General features: G+C 45.6%; 1 protein-coding gene across 1 annotated transcript in view; it reads left to right on the plus strand.

Annotated features, from left to right (window-relative positions):
- Nucleotides 1-3,651: 3,651 nt before the first annotated feature.
- LOC115459020 (protein scribble homolog) overlaps nucleotides 3,652-20,373 on the plus strand; it is a gene marked incomplete at its 5' end in the record, with an annotated part of 124,562 nt that continues 107,840 nt past the window's right edge. Inside the window, 3 exons of the mRNA XM_030188880.1 lie at nucleotides 3,652-3,655; nucleotides 10,993-10,995; nucleotides 11,187-11,304. Of these exons, the coding sequence (XP_030044740.1) occupies nucleotides 3,652-3,655; nucleotides 10,993-10,995; nucleotides 11,187-11,304 (125 nt within the window). The remainder of the gene's footprint in view (nucleotides 3,656-10,992; nucleotides 10,996-11,186; nucleotides 11,305-20,373) is intronic.

Genomic DNA, 20,373 nt, shown 5'->3' on the forward strand with positions numbered 1-20,373 from the left:
TTTTGAGTCTGCCCCCCTTCAATCTCATTTCATGTCCTCTCGTTCTACCATCTTCCTATCTCTGGAAAAGGTTCGTTTGCGGATTAATACCTTTCAAATATTTGAACGTCTGTATCATATCACCCCTGTTTCTCCTTTCCTCCAGAGTATACATGTTTAGTTCAGCAAGTCTCTCCTCATACATCTTGTAACGCAAATCCCATACCATTCTCGTAGCTTTTCTTTGCACCACTTCAATTCTTTTTACATCCTTAACAAGATACGGCCTCCAAAACTGAACACAATACTCCAGGTGGGGCCTCACCAACGACTTATACAGGGGCATCAACACCCCCTTTCTTCTGCTGGTCACACCTCTCTCTATACAGCCTAACAACCTTCTAGCTACGGCCACCGCCTTGTCACACTGTTTCGTCGCCTTCAAATCCTCAGATACTATCACCCCAAGATCCCTCTCTCCGCCCGTACCTATCAGACTCTCCCCGCCTAACACATACGTCTCCAGTGGATTTCTATTCCCTAAGTGCATCACTTTGCATAACATTTCATGCTACTAATCCCAGTGCAAGCAGTGGTTTCCCTTATGTCTGTCTCAGTAGCAAATTATAAACTTTTCCTCCAGGAACTTGTCCAAACCCATTTTAAACCCAGATATGCTAACCACAGTAACCACATCCTCCGGCAATAATTTCAAAGCCTAACTATATATTGAGTGAAAAAAATATTTCCTCTTACTCGTTTTAAAAATATTTCCATGTAACTTCATTGCGTGTCCATCTCTGCCCCCCCCCCCCCCCCCCAGTCTATTGACGTCTCCTGTGCAAGTCAGCCTGCATTTGGTGAGCCTGTTCTGATTTATTTTAGTGCACTAGTGTCTGTATCTGTTCCTTTTTAAACACAAACATAGGTATCTGGCTTGTTTATTCCTCAGAGCAGGGACTCTCTCCTTCACTGTATGAGTTGCTCTAGGAAGCCTTGATCTTGATTTTCTGGTTTTTGTAAGCACTAATATTTCTCTCTGACTATCTATGTGGAGGACTAGCTTTTTGTTTATACCTACAACTGTTTCTGTGCTACTTAAATTTCTGCACAGTTTCTTCCCGCTAGAATTTGCTTTTTGTCAGCTGGTGTTTAAAGCAAGCAAGCATTTAGTGCCTCTTCCTCAGAGTCTCTCCCTTTTATTTTTTCTCAGGTGTGGATCTGGAGGTCAGCTAATTGCTAATCTTGTGATCTGTATTTCTGAATATGCTGAAACTTATTGCGTATGTCAGCTCTCTTAACTGTATGTTGCGCCTTATGTAGTCTTATTCTTTGCAGCGTAAGATCTCCTATTTATATGTCTATGCTGGAGATTAAACTTTTTATCTTGGCCTGGCATCTCAGCTGTATTTCCCCCCAAAATTGATTGTATGTTTTCGGATATTAAGTTATCTATAATTTTACCTGAGAAAGTAAATCTCAGTTTCAGCAAGGGAGAGAAAGGATCCTTTTTTAAATCTCTTTTCTGTCCTAGGGACATTTCCTACTAAAAAAAAAAAAAATCTTTTCAACTGAATTATTCAACTATGCATAGAGCTATCTGTCTCTTATTAAAGGTAAAGGCGTTTGTGGTTTCCCCCCCCCCCCCCCCCCCCCACTCTGCTTACATTTCCTGTCTGGTCAGAGCTGTACAATTCAGCTGTTGGTTGTGTTATAACAAATTAGATGGTCGCAATCTGCTTCAACGTGAGTTACTCATAGGCTTTTTCAGATTCAGCATGGTAGCACTATTTTTCAGTTACGGAAATAAATGCATTTGAAGAAGTTTGGTAGCCAGGGATGATTTGGAGCTGGCTTAGTTGTCCAGTTGCACGATTTTTTCATTGAGCTGTGCTGCACTTCCACATGTAGTACTCAGCTTGTAATATATCTTCCTGTGCTTCACAGCCCCTGTATTGCACAGTTGACCACCTGGTTTGCTGGATGGCACCAGCTGGTCTTGCTCTCCTGCAGCATTTACCTCTGTTGTGTATTCCAGCAGTCACCTGTTTTGCATAGCTGCAACAACTGGGGTGTTTCCATAGTTGCTGCCTATTTTCCATGCCTACAACAACCATCTGGGCTGCACAGTACCAATATTTCATAGATGAGACAGCCATCTGTCTTACACAGTTGCACAATCAGTTGCGTTGTGTGGCTGAAATAAACAAATTTCTTCATCTTCAGCAGTCGTCTACATGTCATAGTGTTCCAAGTCAGCTGTATAGCACCAGCCTTTATAGCACTAGCTGCCTGTATGGCACAGTTTCAAAGCTGCCTATGTGGCATTAGCTGTACTAGCTGTCTGTGGGACATTAGATGTACATTTGTGTGGCTTCCCAGGCAGCAACTGATTGCATGACATCAGCTGTGATACCCGTAAGTAGAGACTTCAGACGCAGCAAGCATCCATGCATTGTGGTCTGGTTCTGGTCTGAGTACCTAATGTGTATCCTCGGCTTCTGTGTCTCTGAGCCCGAGTTCTGTACGAAGGAGTAAGACACAACATCATCAAGTTTGCTAAACTTTAGGGAGGTCAGTGTCAAAACCTGCAAAGACTAGCAGCTTTGCATGACTGACTTCTGACTTCCCTTCTAAGCTCTGGCTTTTTATTAGCAATAATCAAGAATGACTGCACATTCCATACATGATCACAAATTTAGTGAACAATATACTTCTCTCTTTCTCACACATTGCTTGCAACATTTACAGTACACCTTATCTTCTTTGGCTAAACTACACACACATTTCTTCCCTTTTGCATAGTTTCATGTCAAGGTCCTGTATAGTACATTCTGATTCAACAATTACAGATAACAGATATTCACAGCTCGTCCCTCCAGCTCTCATCAAAAGAAGAATTTGATAATTCTTCTCTATATGACTACATTTCTCCTGGTCTCCTACTGGACCCCATTGACACAAATTCTCCACTTTCCTTGGCCCCCTACTGGACCTCTTCCACATGCAGTTGCCTTAGCTATCATATTAGATGCAGCGGCCACCTGTATGATGCCATTTACCAAGGGCTGCCTGTATCACTCTGCTGTCAAAATGGCACAGTTATTTAAGTTGCCTCTGCCACCAGCCACTATAGCCGCCTGTATAACATCAGCCGTCATTTAACAGTGTTAAACCAGTTGCTGCACCTCCCAGTATTACACTAGTTGCTGCAGTGCCTATATGACACCACCTGCTATTGCAGACTCCTGTATGAGTACAGCTGTGCACCTGAGAAGTATAACATCTACTGATGCATTTACAGTGCACTCCATTTAAGTGCACGTCGGATAAGCGCATGCTCTGTTTAAGTGCATGCCATACTAAGGTCCTGTTTTTGGCATCATCAATTTGTATGGGGACAAACTTCGGTTTAGTGCACCACTGATAAGTGCAAGATTCGCTTATATGCATGGTTCAAGACCGCTCCTCTGCAGGAAAGACTCCGCATAAGCGCACAATCGGAATATGGAAGCTAATTGATGCGTGAGAAAGGGGCGGTAAATTTGAAATCTCGGTTTTTTTTTTTTTGTTACATTTGTACCCCACGCTTTCCCACTCATGGCAGGCTCAATGTGGCTTACATGGGGCAATGGGGAGGGTTAAGTGACTTGCCCAGAGTCACAAGGAGCTGCCTGTGCCTGAAGTGGGAATCGAACTCAGTTCCTCAGTTCCCCAGGACCAAAGTCCACCACCCTAACCACTAGGCCACTCCTCCACTTCTGCCACAGGCAGAAGATGTGAAAGAATGTTGTTAGAGTGTACACTGGAGTCGTTGTCGTCATGCAACTGTAAGACTTTAACACTGGCTGAACGAATAGAAGTTCTATTAGAAAACAAAGTCAAGCAGCTATTGCTAAAGAATATGGCGTCAATCCCAGTCAAATTTCACGTATCTTGAAGCAGAAAGACCAGCTTCTGGAAGACTGGCAAAAAACAATACAAATCCACACCGGAAACAAAAACGGGTGGGAAAAGCTGAGGAGGTAGAAGATGCTCTTCTTCGGTGGTTTTCTCAAGTCAGGAGCAGACAGTTTCCTGTCAGTGGTCCACTGCTTATGGAGAAAGCTAATCAGCTAGCTGAAAGTCTTGGACTAACTGAATTCAAAGCCACTCTTGGATGGTTGGAAAGATGGAAGGAGAGGAACAACATGAAATTCAAGAAGCAGCATGGTGAAAAACAAGACGTTGATGACTTTGGTGCTGAAAATTGAGTTGTTTCAGTTTTTCCTACCATCTTGAACGAGTTTGCACCTCGTGACATTTTCAATGCTGACGAAAATGGTCTCTACTGGCAAGCGGTTCCTGATGGAACACATGCATTCAAACAAGCCGAAACTACAGGAAGTAAAATGTTGAAGGACCGACTGATGATCCTCCTTTGCTGCAATATGGATGGGAGTGAGAAGTTGAAACTCCTCGTCATTGGAAAGAGCAAACAGCCCCGTTGCTTCAAGAATGTTAAGCGACTTCCTGTGTCATACGAGGCTAATGCAAATTCATGGATAATTGGGGAAATTTGGAAGCAGTGGCTAAAGAAGTTAGACACTAGAATGCGGGCACAAAAGTGTCAGATTTTGTTGCTTTGTGATAATTGTGCTGCACACAGTGATGATGTCAGGCTGTCTTAATGTCAAGGTGGTCTTCCTGCCACCAAACACTACCTCTGATTCAACCTATGGATCAGGGCATAATAACCAATTTCAAACAACATTATCGGGCTCTTGTGGGTACGTCTTCTGATGAGCGTTATGGATGACCAGACTGGCAAGGATAAATGTGCTGTTGAACTTGCTCATAATCTATCACTGTTGGATTCCCTACATATGCAGAAAGAAGCCTGGAATCAGGCAACCATTGTGAAGTGCTACAAGCGGGCAAGCTTTTTTAGGGATGTGGAGAGGGACGATACAGATGCAGCTGTTGCAAACGTGTCAGATGAACAGGCTATTGACATCCCAGCCGGTGTTACTGAAGAGTTTCATCAGTACGTAGCTGTTGATTATGATCTACAAACAGCTGACGACAGCACTGATGTCGAGATATGCACCTACACGCAGGCAACAGCTGATGATGAAACAGAGGATGAAATGAGCAGTGAGGCACATGCTGATGAAATTCAACAACCTCCTGTCACCTTTGCAAGAGTGCTGGAGAGTCTCAACACCGTGCGGGTCTATCTGGAGGCCACTGGATGTCAGTGCTATGACAGTTTTTACCGTCTGGCAGACATAGTCTATGGAACTCACAGACAAAAGAGTGTACAGAGGCCTATGACTGATTACTTCTAGTAAGCCTAACGTCAGTTAATGGAGATTGTATAACGTCCATTAACAGAGACTGTATACTGTACATATAATAAACAGTACTGTACATATGTTTATCAGATGTCAAGCTTCTTTGGGTCACAATGGTTAAATGCATGCTCCGGTTAACTGCATGTATTTCTTTGGTCCCAGACCCTTGCACTTAAGCAGATTGCACTGTACTTACGTTGCTTGGTTGTTTCAGTAGACTGTCTTCTCTGGTTTTGGTGGTTTACTGGATGCCTCATCTACTCTGTACAAATGTTTAGTACAGTTCTGCCAATTGCTGTTATGGCACCTGCTATTGCAGGCGCCTGTATGAATCAGCTGACCACCTGACATGTATAACATCTCTTGATGCATTTACTTATGTTGCTTGGCTACTTCAGTAGACTGTCCTCTGGTTTTTTGGTGGCTGACTGGATGCCTCGTCTACTCTATACAACTATATAGAACTGTTTTGCCGGTCACCCTTATGGTGCACGCTATTCAAATCACCTACTCTGTGTAATAATACTCGATAGCATTGACAGCCACCACTGTTACACACCTTCAGGATGTGTCTGATATTGTGGTTACTTCAGTAGACTGATTTCTGTGGTTTTGGTGGAGGACTGAATGCCTCATCTACTCTGTACAAATATTTAGTGTAGTTCTGCCAGTGGTAGGGTAATGCCAGTGCTATAATACTCAATGGCACTGGCATTAGCTTACCACTGTTACACAAGTTCAAGAAGTCTCTGATATTATGGTTTTATCCTGAACCTAATAGGCTCTCATTCTTGATTGTCCTGTCTTGAGTATCTCATATTTTGTGGCATGTTTCAGAGCCCTTGTGGTAACGTGAATGAGGGTGAACCTAGTGCCAGGACAAACTGTAGCCACACAATGGGTGCAGGTAAAAGAAAATAAATACTATTTATTGTAAGTATTTGGTAGGGGTCCTGTTCCATACATAGGTGGGGGAAAGAAAAATAGACACAAAAATATTCCTTTGACATAGCAAGGTTCTCCAGTGGCATGCTCCTGCAGGGCCATGATGTGCATTACTGTCTCTCAGCACAGCGGTACTCTTTACTTTTCTCTAGCCTGGATCGCCAGAGTTACCAATGTAGTTTCTACAGTTTATTTGAAAATCCAAAGTTGCAAGGTGCCAAGCTGAGCTTGGCCTACCTGACTGTGGCAGTTGCAGTTCATATGCAGGTGGTGAAAGCAAAAGCAGTTTGATGTAGTCATTGCCCTGTGGGTCTCCTTAACGTGGCTGTGCCATGGGCTTTTATTCTTCCTGGACCATGTGCTGTTGGCTCTACCCCTACCATGTCCCTTCCCCTTTGGGTGGGACTATGGGTTTTAAGGTGGTTCTGACAGTGAGGGAGGAGTGTACTTAAGGGGAAGTGGCAATGCCCTGTAGACTCATAGCCCTTATGTTCTCCCATTGCTCTTACGATGATATTTGCGTTTTCATGTCTGAATAGGGCATTTTTTTTGCCACCAGGACAGTCAATATCCATTCTATTTAGACCCCATTGATCTCCCTTCTTTATTTTTAGCGAAGGATGATTCTTCAATTTGCTTCTGGATTTTTCCTGGATGCCACAGATGTAGACAGGGAAGCATAGTGATTTTTCAGCTCCTGATAGCTTTCTTCTTATATTATGTTCTCTGGATATTCAACTCCTTCAGGACTTCCATTGTAGTTAAAATATTCCCTTTCTCTTCGTAGATGTGCTTTGGTCTTAGGCTAGAATCTGAGCCTGGAGACTGAAGGACCAGCCATTTCTGTCATTATACAGCCAAGTGCTTCACATTGCCCATTCCCTAAACAGTCCCATGGAGGGAAAAGGATAGTTTAGCACTGGATTACCTCTGCCCATGGAAAAGGTACAGCGAAGGGCGACGAAAATGATAGTGGGGATGGGACGACTTTCCTATGAAGAGAGGCTGAGAAGGCTAGGGCTTTTCAGCTTGGAGAAGAGACGGCTGAGGGGAGATATGATAGAAGTGTATAAAATAATGAGTGGAATGGATCGGGTGGATGTGAAGCGACTGTTCACGCTATCCAAAAATACTAGGACTAGAGGGCATGAGTTGAAGCTACAGTGTGGTAAATTTAAAACGAATCGGAGAAAATTTTTCTTCACCCAACGTGTAATTAGACTCTGGAATTCGTTGCCGGAGAACGTGGTACGGGCGGTTAGCTTGACGGAGTTTAAAAAGGGGTTAGATAGATTCCTAAAGGACAAGTCCATAGACCGCTATTAAATGGACTTGGAAAAATTCCGCATTTTTAGGTATAACTTGTCTGGAATGTTTTTACGTTTGGGGAGCGTGCCAGGTGCCCTTGACCTGGATTGGCCACTGTCAGTGACAGGATGCTGGGCTAGATGGACCTTTGGTCTTTCCCAGTATGGCACTACTTATGTACTTATGTACTTATGTAAATAGAAGAATTGTTCTGGTGTGCAAGAACATTTTTCTTTCTCTGTCTCTGCCAGAGCTGTGCACTCCTAGTGCAACACAAAGCCTAGAGTAGCAGGGTATGAAAGGGCAAAGAGAGGCTGGATTAAAGGCTTTGGCTGAGCAATGTGAATCCCTTAATCTATTCTCCCAGCACTGCAACCAGCAGGGACCTGACCGTCCCCCTATACACTTAGGGACTCTAAGAGCTAGCCAAATCACCCCCCCCCCCCCCCCCCCCACACACATACACGCATTAAGGAGAGGCACAACAGCCCTGTTTCTCCACTGCTTACCCCCACAAAAGTGCACACATTCCTGTGAAGTACTAGTTCTAGCCTGGGCCCTGACTCTATACCTGCATATGGCACATTCTTCATCACGCTAGAGAGTCACTCTTCCCTTGGCTGAGAGAAGCATTGTGCAGTTGTTCCCCGCCCCAATAGAGTGGTTCTGATTGGTCGTGATTATGGGGTGTCACTGTGTGGGGGTATCTACAGGTCACCCTATATAGAAGTTACATAGAGACCCAGATCTTGTCAATTTTTTTTGAAGGTGTCATATCCCCATGCTGTTTGGGTCTGCTGCTGATACAGCTGGCTGGAATCTTGATACAGCAGTAAGAGGCTGTACAATAGCATGGGGTATGTGAGGCTTCTTGCACTTGCTTGTACTGTGGTGGCCTCAGCTTGGTTTTCTTAGTAACAGGAAGCCCAGGAAGGCAGTGTGGTCTACTGCAGGACCTGCAAACATATTACAGCTCTGTGCTTTTTGTTTTGTTGCTGCTTTTATAAGCACTTGTTCAGGATCTCTTTCAGGTGAGAGTGAAAATGGAGGAGGCAAGGAGCAGGACAACACTGTTCCCTCATGAGTATGTTCTCGGGTTTCTAAGGAATTATCCCCCACCCCCTCTTCCATGGCTGAAGTCACAGAAAACTTAAATCCTCCCACCCTGGTAATCTCTGCACTGGCTTTTTGTGAAGATCTTCTTTTCACATATCCATGATATATTCATTCTTTGGGGGCGACTTCTAAAATGTGCAGCTAAATGTGAAGCCTGTGGGTGCTTCATCACTGCAGCTTTGACAGGAAGAAACTCCTTTTAAAAACTGAATCATAGAAACGTAGATGTAGGCAGATAAAGACCATATGGCCTATCCAGTCTGCCCATCCATGCCATCTACTCTCCCTATTACTCCCTTAGAGATCTTATGTTCGTCCCAAGTTTTTTTGAATTGAGATACTGTTTTCATCTCCACTACTTCTATGGGGAGGCTGTTAAACGAATTCACCACCCTTTCCACGAAGAAGTATTTCCTCAGGTTACTTCGGAGTCTAACCCCTTTCACCTTCACTCTATGCCCCCTCGTTCCAGAGCTTCCTTTCAATTGAAGGAGACTCGCCTCCAGTGCATTTATTCCGTATAGGTATTTAAATCTCTCTCTCATATTTCCCCTCTCTCGCCTTTCTTTCAAAGAATACATATTGAGATCTTTAAGTCTGTCCCAATACATTTTATGACGAAGGCCACTGACCATTTTAGTAGCTGCCTTTTGGACCAACTCCATCCTGTTTATATCTTTTTGAAGGTGCAGTCTCCAGAATTGTACACAGTATTCTAAATGAGGTCTCACCAGTGTCTTATACGGGGCATCATCACCTCCTATTTCTTACTTGCCACTCCTCTCCCTGTGCACCCAAACATCCTTCTAACGTTCGTCATTGCCTTTTCTAGTTGTTTGGCCACCTTAAGATCATCACATACAATCACACCCAAGTTCCACTCCTTTTTCGTGCACAAAAGTTCTTCACCCCTAAACTGTACTGTTCCTTCAGATATTTGCAGCCCAAATGCATGACCCTGCATTTTATTTTTTTTTAGTATTAAATCTAAGCTGCCAAATTCCAGACCGTTCCTCTTGGTTTGCTAAGTCCACTCTCATGTTATGTACAGAACCCGCTGCTACGCACTCAAGTTTTGGTGACAATCAGTACAGTGTGTTTACTGCAACGCGGTCTCAGCTCACTGATATTCAAGACGTCTACTTCTTGACCCCTGAGGCAGGTGCTCTGGGCGCTGAAACGCAACCCGTGTCAGATCACCTTCCATTAAAGTTATGTTGTTCCAAACTTGGAGGCCCTTTTGTGCTTTTTTTGTTGCCAGTTTTTAGGATTTCCTGAATGTAAAATTGTATAGGAAAATAACTGCACGGAGTACAGGGGTAGATTTGTGTACTTAATTTTTTCTGACCCTCTTTCAAAGGGAAACTTATTATATGTAAAACTAATATAAAGTCTTCAGGTAAAAAGTACTTGTCGATTTTACAGAAATGTACTTTATTTGGCAGTTGTCTCAAGGCATTTAGCTGTAGAAAATGGTGCCTGTCGACATCTTGCTGGGTTGATTGCTGTGGGGCTCTTGTGACTGCATGAGTTGAAGGAAGCTCCTCCATGGACCCTGGAGCCTTTGTGACTTTTAGTAAAATGATGGGGGCAGGGACCAGGCATCTCTGGAAATGGTCACTTGTCCACACAGAGGCAGGGGGATTGGCAGTAGACAGTTGGGAAGGTTATTCGTCTGAGTGGGAATGTTGGTGTTGGGGAGGAGTGGGAATCTCTGAATTACACTGGCTATCAGCTAGTGAGAACCTAAATTTGCTAATCATAAACCTCCATACGATCTTCATTTTTTTTCAGTGGCTGATATAGTGTGATAGAATAATCTGAGGATGGCTTTGCCTGCTACATGTGATAATTTGAGATATAAACACCATATATTTTTTTCTTTTTAATTTTGTACAAAACATTTTGTCTGTGTGTTTATGGAAGTGTGCCTGGTCTTCCATGATGCTGTGGGAAGGGCCACGAAATCCTAGCTATCCAGTAGAGTTCTCCACTCCCTGCAGAACCACCATGGGAAACAGGGACCTGGAGCAATTGTGGCAGTAGTGGCCCTCTAGTGCTCCCTGCCTATTGCATGCTGATCCAGCTTCTGTGGAGCAGGAAGGACTTTGACAGTGTGGTGCCTTGGATTGCATTGTCATTCTGTGCTGTTGGGTTTGGAGTGCATAGTTAAAAGCGCAACACCAGCTCATGGGATGCATCCAAAGGCACCTCATTGCCAGTGTTGTCCTAAGGCCAAGCTGGTGGGACGTTGAGGAAAGGGGGAAAATGCAGGGGTGTGGGTGGGGCAAGAGTGAGAGGGGACTAGAAGGTGGAAGGGTGAAAGTGAGGTGTTCAGAGGAAAGGCAGAAAAAGAATGATTACTAGGATTGAGGGGAGGGGATATGAGGTGTTATGATGGAATAGTGCCCCTCCCCCTTTTTTTAGTATTAACAGGGAAGCTGTGATTGGGGAACTGTTAGTATTGCAGAAATACTGATGTTATCCTTCTCTCTCCTTCAGCCCTTCTTCAGATTGCTAAACTTGCGAAAGCTGGGCCTGAGTGACAATGAAATCCAACGCCTACCCCCAGAGGTGGCCAACTTCATGCAGCTCGTGGAGCTGGACATATCTCGTAATGGTAAGATGGCATCCTCACATGGTTACATATATGTGCTTCATTACCCTTTGCAGCTTTGCTCTGGCCAGTCTGGGACTGCTGCTGCTGGCACAGTGCACACTCACTTATTGTACAAAAGCTGTACTCAGAAAAAAACAAACAAAACCCTTAAGGTACCTGTGATTTTTACAAATTTCGTTTTTGATCTGGGAGCTCCTGCTGAGTCATGACTGCGACTTACTGTCATAAGCCTTTATTTGTAACTAGTGGGGGCGTTTCCCCCTAGTTAAGTAGTCTTGTACTCCATACTTAATTTCAATAATACAGTTCTGTGGCTAGGAGGTGTGCATCAGGGCTGTAAATGTGGTCACTAGGTAGTGCATAGTGATGATGGCTCCCCTCTTTCAAGGGCTGCAAATGCTTTCCACAGCATCTGCTGCTGTTTGCCAATTTGCTGAGTAGGAGACCTGAGTCAGGAATTGAAACATGGGCTTCCCCACAAGAACCAATAGGCTGGCCACAAAAATGATTTCTGATTATTTTAGGTTTATTTCACTTGATTAACCGCCTAGGGAAAAACTGTCAAGGTGGAAGTACATATAACATAACCAAAACTTCAAATCTTGAAAAGGAATTCCATAAACATGATAGGACAGAAAAGTATTTTGGAATTTCTTTTTAAGATGTGACCCTTATTCTCACTAGTTTTGAGGCTTCTGTACTGATCTTGTGTTAAGCCTTTCTGAAAATGCTCAAGGTGGGAAAGTAGCCTATGTAAAAACATAACAACACAGATTACAATTATAATGATCATAAATTAACATTTATTACAGCCCATAAACTGGGCATAATAATTTATCATAACGAAACCTTAAGTACTTATTACTAGTAGTTTTTAAAAGCCTGCAAATTGGCTTCATTTGCAGGCTTTTAAAAACTAAAGCCAGAGTTTTTGATAATAAAAAAAAAAAAACCCAAAACAAATCTTGTCAGAAGACACACCTCTCAGAAGAATACACTCTAGGCTGAACCATACAGCACTCATGGAAAGGGAAGCCACTCATAGGAATACACTAGGCTGTGCCACACAGCACTCAAGGGAAAAGGGAAGCCACTCATAAAAATACCTTAGGTAACTTCTTTGGTTTATATTCCTCTATTGCCAGCTAGTAAAAGCACCAGGTTGTAATCCAGGCTGAAAATCTTCATTTCCCTGGATTGGTAAGAATTGGGAGCAATGAGAATGCAGCCCAAATTTTTTGTGAAATAGAGTTCAAGCTCATCGCACTGCTTTTATCAGGATATGGTGTCTCAAAACTGGGGGCAACCTAGCAGATCTGGCATGTAAAATGTAACAAACTACCAAAAGCACATTTTTCCTTGTCATCAAGCAGATGAAGCCATTACGTATGGGTTGTGTCCATCAACCAGCAGGGGGAGATAGAGAGCACTCAACTTTTCACAGTGCCTCATGGCCAGCCAGCTCCACTGCCTCTTCAGTATTCTCTATCTCCCCAAGCAGGGTGGCTGCAGCTTCTTCGAGCTCCATCAAAAATCTGCCTGGGGGTGGCTCCTGGCTTGCCAGTTGTTAGCCGGGGTGTTAGAGGCTATAGCAGCTTCTCTTTGAAGGCACATAGGTTAGCCCTTTCCCTTCGTTACCCATGCCCCCGTGGATGTGGACATATTAGCTTGCTTTTCCCTGTCCTTTCCCACTCAGTGGATGCAGGCACATTGGTTCGCCTTTCCCTGCCTTTCCCACTCATCTGAGCCTCTGGAGTTCTTATTACCTCTGCTTTCCTCACAGCGTTAAAAAAAAAAAAAAATGGAACAGAGATTTTCCTATGATTCTTCTATGGGACCGGAGCTGTGATACTCGGTCCAGTGAGTTAAGAGTGTTTTCTAACTCCTCCGGGGTGGGCCCGCGATCAGGGCGTTTTTGGCGTGAAACCGCCATTTTGAATTTTCCCGCCGTTTTCGGTGATAGCTGCAGAGAATGTAAAGCGCTGTTCCTGGTGTGGCAAGTGCAAATCAGCAGCGGGGCTCTGTAAATCGTGCTGTACAGGTGTGAGAGCTGGCCTGAGCATGGCGAGCGATGATTCTTCCCGCTCAGAGCTGGCAGTGGACGCCATTTTGAATTCTCCGCATGGCGCGGCCTCCGTAGAGACAGAGAGCCCTGAGCCTTGGGGGGGGGGGGGGGGACCTCGAATTGAGGCTATTCAGGGAGCAGCTAGCCCCGGACGGGATCTGGGTGCCCAGGGCGAGTTTTTCTCCCCTGATTTTGTGTTATTATTGTATAAAGCATACATGCTGAAAAGAGCTCTCCCTCAAGGGTCGTCTGAGGCCCCTTCTATTGTCCCCCCCCCCCCCCCCCCCGTGGATTCTGGCCTGGAATTGCCCGCTGAGGCTATTTTCCCTGATAATTGGCATAAAGAAAAGCGTAGAAGGGCTAATTCCCCTTCAGATTGTGGTGCACCTCCTTTTTCCCCCATGTGGTCGGGCTGTGAGGATTCGGAAAGTCTGAGGAGCCAGAGTCAGGTGCAGAATTACCACAGGATCTGGATGATCCCTCCGCGGTGAGGATTTTCCACCGTGATGAGCTGCCAGCGCTTATTTCAGATGCCCTACAGGTCCTTTCTATTGAAGAGCCTGACAGTGGCACGACCTCCTCTGTGAATCCTAGGATGGCTAGTACTAAAAAGCCTGCTCGAGCCTTTCCTTTGCATGACTCCATCCAAGAGCTTGTTTCTGCTCAGTGGGCTGACCCCAAGGGACCGTTGAAAGTTTCCAGGGCTATGGGGCAATTATACCCTCTGCGTGAGGAGCATTTGGCTCGCTTTGCAATGCCTAAAGTAGATGCCCTAGTCACTGCGGTGACAAAGAGAACTACCCTCCCTGTGGAAGGAGGAGTTGCCCTGAAGGATATACAAGACCGTAGGCTGGAAGCAGCACTTAAACGGTCCTTTGAAATTGCAGGTCTTACTGTTCGGGCGTCTGCATGCAGTTGTTATGCTGCTAGAGCCTGCCTGGCGTGGTTGCAACAGGCAGTGGAACAGCCCGGAGATGGAGCGGAACCCTTCTCGGATGTGGCTCTTCGGCTGGAGTCGGCCTTGTCCTTTTTGGCTGATGCCCTTTATGATATTGTCAGAGCTTCGGCTAAACAAATGGCAGTAGCAGTGGCGGCTCGCCGTCTTATTTGGCTACGACATTGGGCAGCGGACATGGCCTCTAAGCAAAGGTTGGTGAAGTTGCCCTTTCAAGGCTTTCTCCTATTTGGTGAGGAGTTGGAAAAAAAAATTATTAAAGGCCTGGGAGATCCTAAACCCCAGCGCTTGCCCGAAGATAGGCCGAGGCCTTCCTCCAAGGGCTAGGCGGTCCACTCCTCTTATAGACCTCGCTTCCGTGAAGCTAGAAGGTACCGGCCGGGGCGTTCTGCTGGGTTCACTTCTTGTGCCCGTTTTTCAGCAGAGGAACTCCTTTACTCGGACAAGCATTCCGCAGCCACCGGCTCTAGGCCTGGAGTTCAGGGGCGACCCTCTCAATGATGGTGCGCCGGCCCCCTCCTCGCTTCCTGTCATCGGAGGACGTCTTTCCCTCTTTGCCGAGGAGTGGGCCAATATTTCCTCAGATCAGTGGGTTCTGGACCTGATCAGAGATGGCTACAGAATAGAATTCAACGCCCCAGTAAGAGATGTGTTTGTGGAGTCCCGATGCGGTTCTGCCGCCAAACGGGCGGCAGTAGAGGAGACTTTGCAAGGTCTGATTCAGTTAGGGGCCGTTTCCCCGGTACCTCCCGCCGAACACGGCTACGGCCGATACTCCATCTACTTTGTGGTGCCGCGAAAAGGTGGGTCTTTTCGCCCTATTCTGGACTTAAAAGAATTAAACAAGTCCCTGAGAGTGCGGCATTTCCACATGGAAACCCTGCGCTCCGTCATTGCTGCGGTACAGCCAGGAGAGTTTCTCACGTCTCTAGACCTGAAAGAAGCTTACTTGCACATTCCAATTTGGCCCCCGCACCAGATGTTTCTGAGGTTTGTGGCGTTGGGAAAACATTTCCAGTTCCGTGCCTTGCCTTTTGGCCTCGCCACAGCTCCCCGAACCTTTTCGAAGGTAATGGTGGTAGTAGCTGCTTTGCTCAGGCGAGAAGGTATCAGGGTTCACCCGTACTTAGACGACTGGCTCATCAGAGCAGACTCTGTAACAGAGAGCTATCATGCTACAGCCAGAGTGGTCTCAGTACTTCAATCTCTAGGCTGGGTCATCAATATGGCCAAATGTCACCTGACCCCCTCGCAATCTCTAGAATATTTGGGGGCCAGGTTCGACACAGACTCGGGCTATGTATACCTACCCGAGCTAAGGCGGTGCAAGCTTCAGAATCAGGTCCATCTGCTCCTGAGGATGCCCCGCCCGCGAGCTTGGGACATTGTCCAGCTGCTGGGATCGATGACAGCCACATTGGAAGTGGTGCCTTGGGCGAGAGTGCACCTGAGACCTCTACAGTATTCCCTACTTCAAAGATGATCTCCAGTTTCTCAGGATTATCAATGCAGACTTTCTTGGCTCCCTGCGGCCCGACTCAGCATGGAGTGGTGGCTCTCAGACAGCATGCTGCGGCGAGGAATGCCGCTGGCACTCCCCGATTGTTGTCTAGTAGTGACAGATGCCAGCCTGAAGGGCTGGGGCGCACATTGCATGGGGAAGCATGCCCAGGGTCTATGGACACCCGACGAGTCGGAGTGGTCCATCAACCGCCTGGAGTTGAAAGCGGTGTTTCAGGAGCTTCTAGCCTTTCAAGTGACCCTGGAAGGATTGGCTGTCCGAGTGATGTCGGACAACACGACAGCAGTGGCCTACATAAATCGACAAGGCGGCACTCAGAGCAGAGCACTGGCTGCGCAGGCCGAACAGATTTGCCACTGGGCCGAGCTGCATCTTCAGTTTCTGTCGGCAGCTCACATTGCTGGTCAGAGCAATGTGCAAGCCGATTATCTAAGCAGGCATCAGATCGATCCAGCAGAATGGAAACTAGCAGACGAAGTATTCCTGCAGATATGTGCCAAATGGGGCAAGCCCAAGATGGATCTTATGGCGACAAGTTCAGATGCCAAAGTCTCGTGCTTCTTCAGCAGACGGAGAGATCCTAGCTCGGCAGGGTTGGATGCCTTGACTCAGCTCTGGCCTCCGGGCCTACTATATGTGTTCCCTCTGTGGCCCTTGATAGGGTGCGTGCTCCTACGGATTCGATCGCCCCGGATTGGCCCAGGAGGCCTTGGTATGCGGACCTCCGACAGATGCTAGTGGAGGCTCTACTTCCTTTACCTCTGGTACTGAACCTGTTGTCACAGGGCCCGGTAGCCATGGAGGACGCCTGCCGCTTTGGTCTTATGGCATGGTGATTGAGAGGGCGCAATTAAGGGACAAAAGCTATTCAAACACAGTTATTTCCACTCTCCTGCAGGCCCGCAAGCGTTCCACTTCCGTGGCTTATGCCAGGATTTGGTGCCAGTTTAAGTCTTGGTGTGCTTCAAAAGCGATCACACCCATGCGGGCTCCTGTCTCGCCGATTCTGGACTTTTTGCAGGATGGTGTACAAAATAGGCTTGGCCTATAATTCCCTGCGGGTGCAAGTGGCAGCGTTGGCCTCCCTTCGTGGTAAGGTTGAAGGCGTGTCTTTAGCTGCTCATCCAGATGTGGCACGGTTTCTTAGTGGGGTGTTTCGGCTCCGGCCTTCCGTGCGAGCACCCTGTCCAGCTTGGAACCTGGGGCTAGTTTTGAAGGCCCTGCAGGCATCTCCTTTTGAGCCGCTTCGGCGAGCATCGGAGAAAGATTTGACACTAAAGGCCGTTTTTCTTGTGGCCATTACTTCGGCGAGATGGGTGTCAGAGCTCCAGGCACTGTCCTGTAGAGACCCATTTCTGCAATTCTCAGAGTCCGGGGTCACGGTTCGGACCTTGCCTTCCTTTATGCCTAAGGTGGTTTCAGCATTTCACCTAAACCAGCCTATTTTCTTGCCCTCCTTTGATGAGGAGGAGTTTCCAGAATCTTTTGGGCAGTTGCACCTGTTGGATGTGCGCAGGACTCTGCTGCAGTATCTGTGAGTTACTATCTCTTTCAGGATCTATGATCATCTGTTTGTTTTGCTATCAGGTCCTCGCAGAGGGTCTCCAGCGTCTAAAGCCACTATTGCCCGCTGGTTCAAAGAAACTATCTTTTCAGCTTATCTGCTTGCCGGCCGGTCTCCGCCTGTAGCCTTTAAGGCGCATTCTACCAGAGCGATTTCTTCCTCTTGGGCTGAAACTGGAGCACTCTCTCGTCAAGAGATATGCAGTGCAGCAACATGGGCTTCTAAGCTCTCTTTTGCCCGACATTACAGGCTGGATGTGGCTGCTAGGAGGGATGCGCGTTTTGGAGCACAAGTGCTAGCGCGTGGTGTGACCTGTTCCCACCCTATATAGGGATTGCTTTGTTACATCCCATACGTAATGGCTTCATCTGCTTGATGACAAGGAAGGGAAAATTAGGTTCTTACCTTGGTAATTTTCTTTCCTTTAGTCATAGCAGATGAAGCCATGAGCCCTCCCTGTGAATCTGTTTCAGGTTCTGTTCTAATTTCCTGAAGTTCCTTCCTTGGGAGAAAGTTGGAAAACAGTCTTCAGGATTCATGTTCACTTATAGGAGGATGAGTCCATTCCCTCCAGTTTATGTTTTGGAGGATGAGTTTATTCCCTCCAGGAGGTTGCGTGTATCCCCTCCAGTTATACAATAAGGAGGACGAGTTTATTCCCTCCAGGAGGATGTGTTCATTCCCTCCTTTTGAGTTCATGCCCTTGTTAAGGGGCCATCGTTTGCTGTGAGGAAAGTTCATGTTATTCCCATTGCGGTTTGCCATACTGCTTTGGAAGCTTCAAATACTGAAGAGGCAGTGGAGCTGGCTGGCCATGAGGCACTGTGAAAAGTTGAGTGCTCTCTATCTCCCCCTGCTGGTTGATGGACACAACCCATACGTAATGGCTTCATCTGCTATGACTAAAGGAAAGAAAATTACCTAGGTAAGAACCTAATTTTCCCATAACAACAATCATCATAAACAAATTTAATTTTACCACATGTATTAACAATAAGCTTTTCATTAACAAATCAAAGTTCGAAGCTGTGAATGTATTCAATATTTTATTGCCTTAACTATGGCATTGATACATGACATTTCACGTCCCTATACATGAAAGTATTGAATGTTTCCTAGCACAACTAAACATGTGTCAAAATGGTCACCACGTTCTGCTGATGTATGAACAAGACCTAGTCCTCCTCCTCTTCTAGGTAATTGTAAAAGGTGGAGGATGGTCCCTGTTTTTTTTGTTCCCCAGAGAAATTTCTTAATCTTGTTCTGGAAGGCCAAATCTTTAAATATAAGGGAAAAATGTTGCAAGGGATATAACTACTTGGGCAAAACTACCATCTTCAGGAGTTGGACTCTACCCCATAAAGATAGTGGAAGATCCTTCCATCACGTACAGGGAGATTTTGTAGCTGATAATGGGTAACATTCATAGTATACAACCGTCTCATTTCACTAGGGATCCAAAGACCTAAATATCTCAAATTTTCTCTCGCCCACTTTATTGGAAAGGGTCCTGGCCAAGCATTAACCACATCACCCCAACAGATAGGGCCTCTGATTTATCAAAATTAATCCATAAACCGGAATATTGTCAAAAAACTTGTAAGACATCCAAGATTCTAGGTAAATGTGTTTGTAGGATTGGTAAGAGAGCCACCCACAAGTCATCAGCAAACAAAGCCACCTTAAATTCAGCGGTACTGACTTTAATACCTGTAATTTGTGGACCTCCCAATAAGGCTAATGCTAAAGGTTCCTTACAGATAATGAAAAGGGTGGGGGAAAGAGGGCAACCCTGCCGGAGCCCCTATATATAGTGAATCTTTTAGAGAGAAAGCCCATTTACCAAAACCCTTGCGAAAGGGTCGTCATATAAAAGTTGTTTCATGGATATAATAGGGCCCTGGAAGCCAGAAGCCTTCAGGACTTCCCATAGATATGGCCAGGACGCCAAATCAAAAGCCCTCTCTATATCAAAACCCACCAGTAGGGCTTCCAGATCAGCAGCATGCGCTTACTCTAGCACACACAATATCCTACGGTCATTAATTACAGCATTCCTACCTTTTACAAAGCCAGCTTGAGCTGCCCACCAAATGCAGAATGATATTCAACAGTCTTGTGGCCAAAAGATTTGCGTATAATTTTGCATCCACGTTTAGCAGTGAAATAGGGCGATAGGATGCTGCCAACAAGGGGTCTCTGGTCAGTTTTAAAATGGGCAAAATCAAGGCTTCTCTCATCCCAACAGGCAGGGTTCCCTTTCTTAATGGCTCCTCATAAACTGCACTCAAGGTAGGAGAAACATGTTGGGCTAATATCTTGTAAAATTCTGAGGGAAGCCTGTCGGGGCTCAGACTTTTTAATGATAAAGTTCTAATGGCATTTGTTATTTCCCCTGTTGAAAGAGGAGCATTCAATACGTCCAAATCTTCTTGTGACAATTGGGGAATCGAAAGTGCAAAAAAAAGCTTGGAGACCTGAGGGAGAATTCCCCCCCATGCTGTATATAGAGTTGCATAATTATTTTTTATCATCTTACAAATAAAAGCATTATCTGCAATACTATCACCTTTAAGCAGTGGAATGAAACAGAGTCCGTCCTCCTGTCTGGCCAATCTAGCAAGACAAGTTCCTTGTTGATGCCCATATTTTAAAGAATTCATGTCTCCCATATTTCAGACTATTCTGCGTACGTTTATGTAGGAGCTCATTAAGTATACGCTGAATATTAAAATAATGAGCTCGGGCATCTCTGGACAAAAAAATGCTTTGCTAAATTATCCTGGGTTTGTCTAAGGTGAGAATGAAGGAGGCGAATTTTCTTTTGCATCAGTTTCTTCTGATGAGAGATAAGATATTACCTATCCTCTCATAATTGCTTTTCTAGTCTCCCACGGGTTAACTATATACTAGTGCTGGCCGATTCAGTCAAAAACGTTTCAATTCAGTACGATTCGATTCTT

Source organism: Microcaecilia unicolor, unplaced genomic scaffold, assembly GCF_901765095.1.
Source record: "Microcaecilia unicolor unplaced genomic scaffold, aMicUni1.1, whole genome shotgun sequence".
NCBI classification, from domain to species: Eukaryota; Metazoa; Chordata; class Amphibia; order Gymnophiona; family Siphonopidae; genus Microcaecilia; species Microcaecilia unicolor.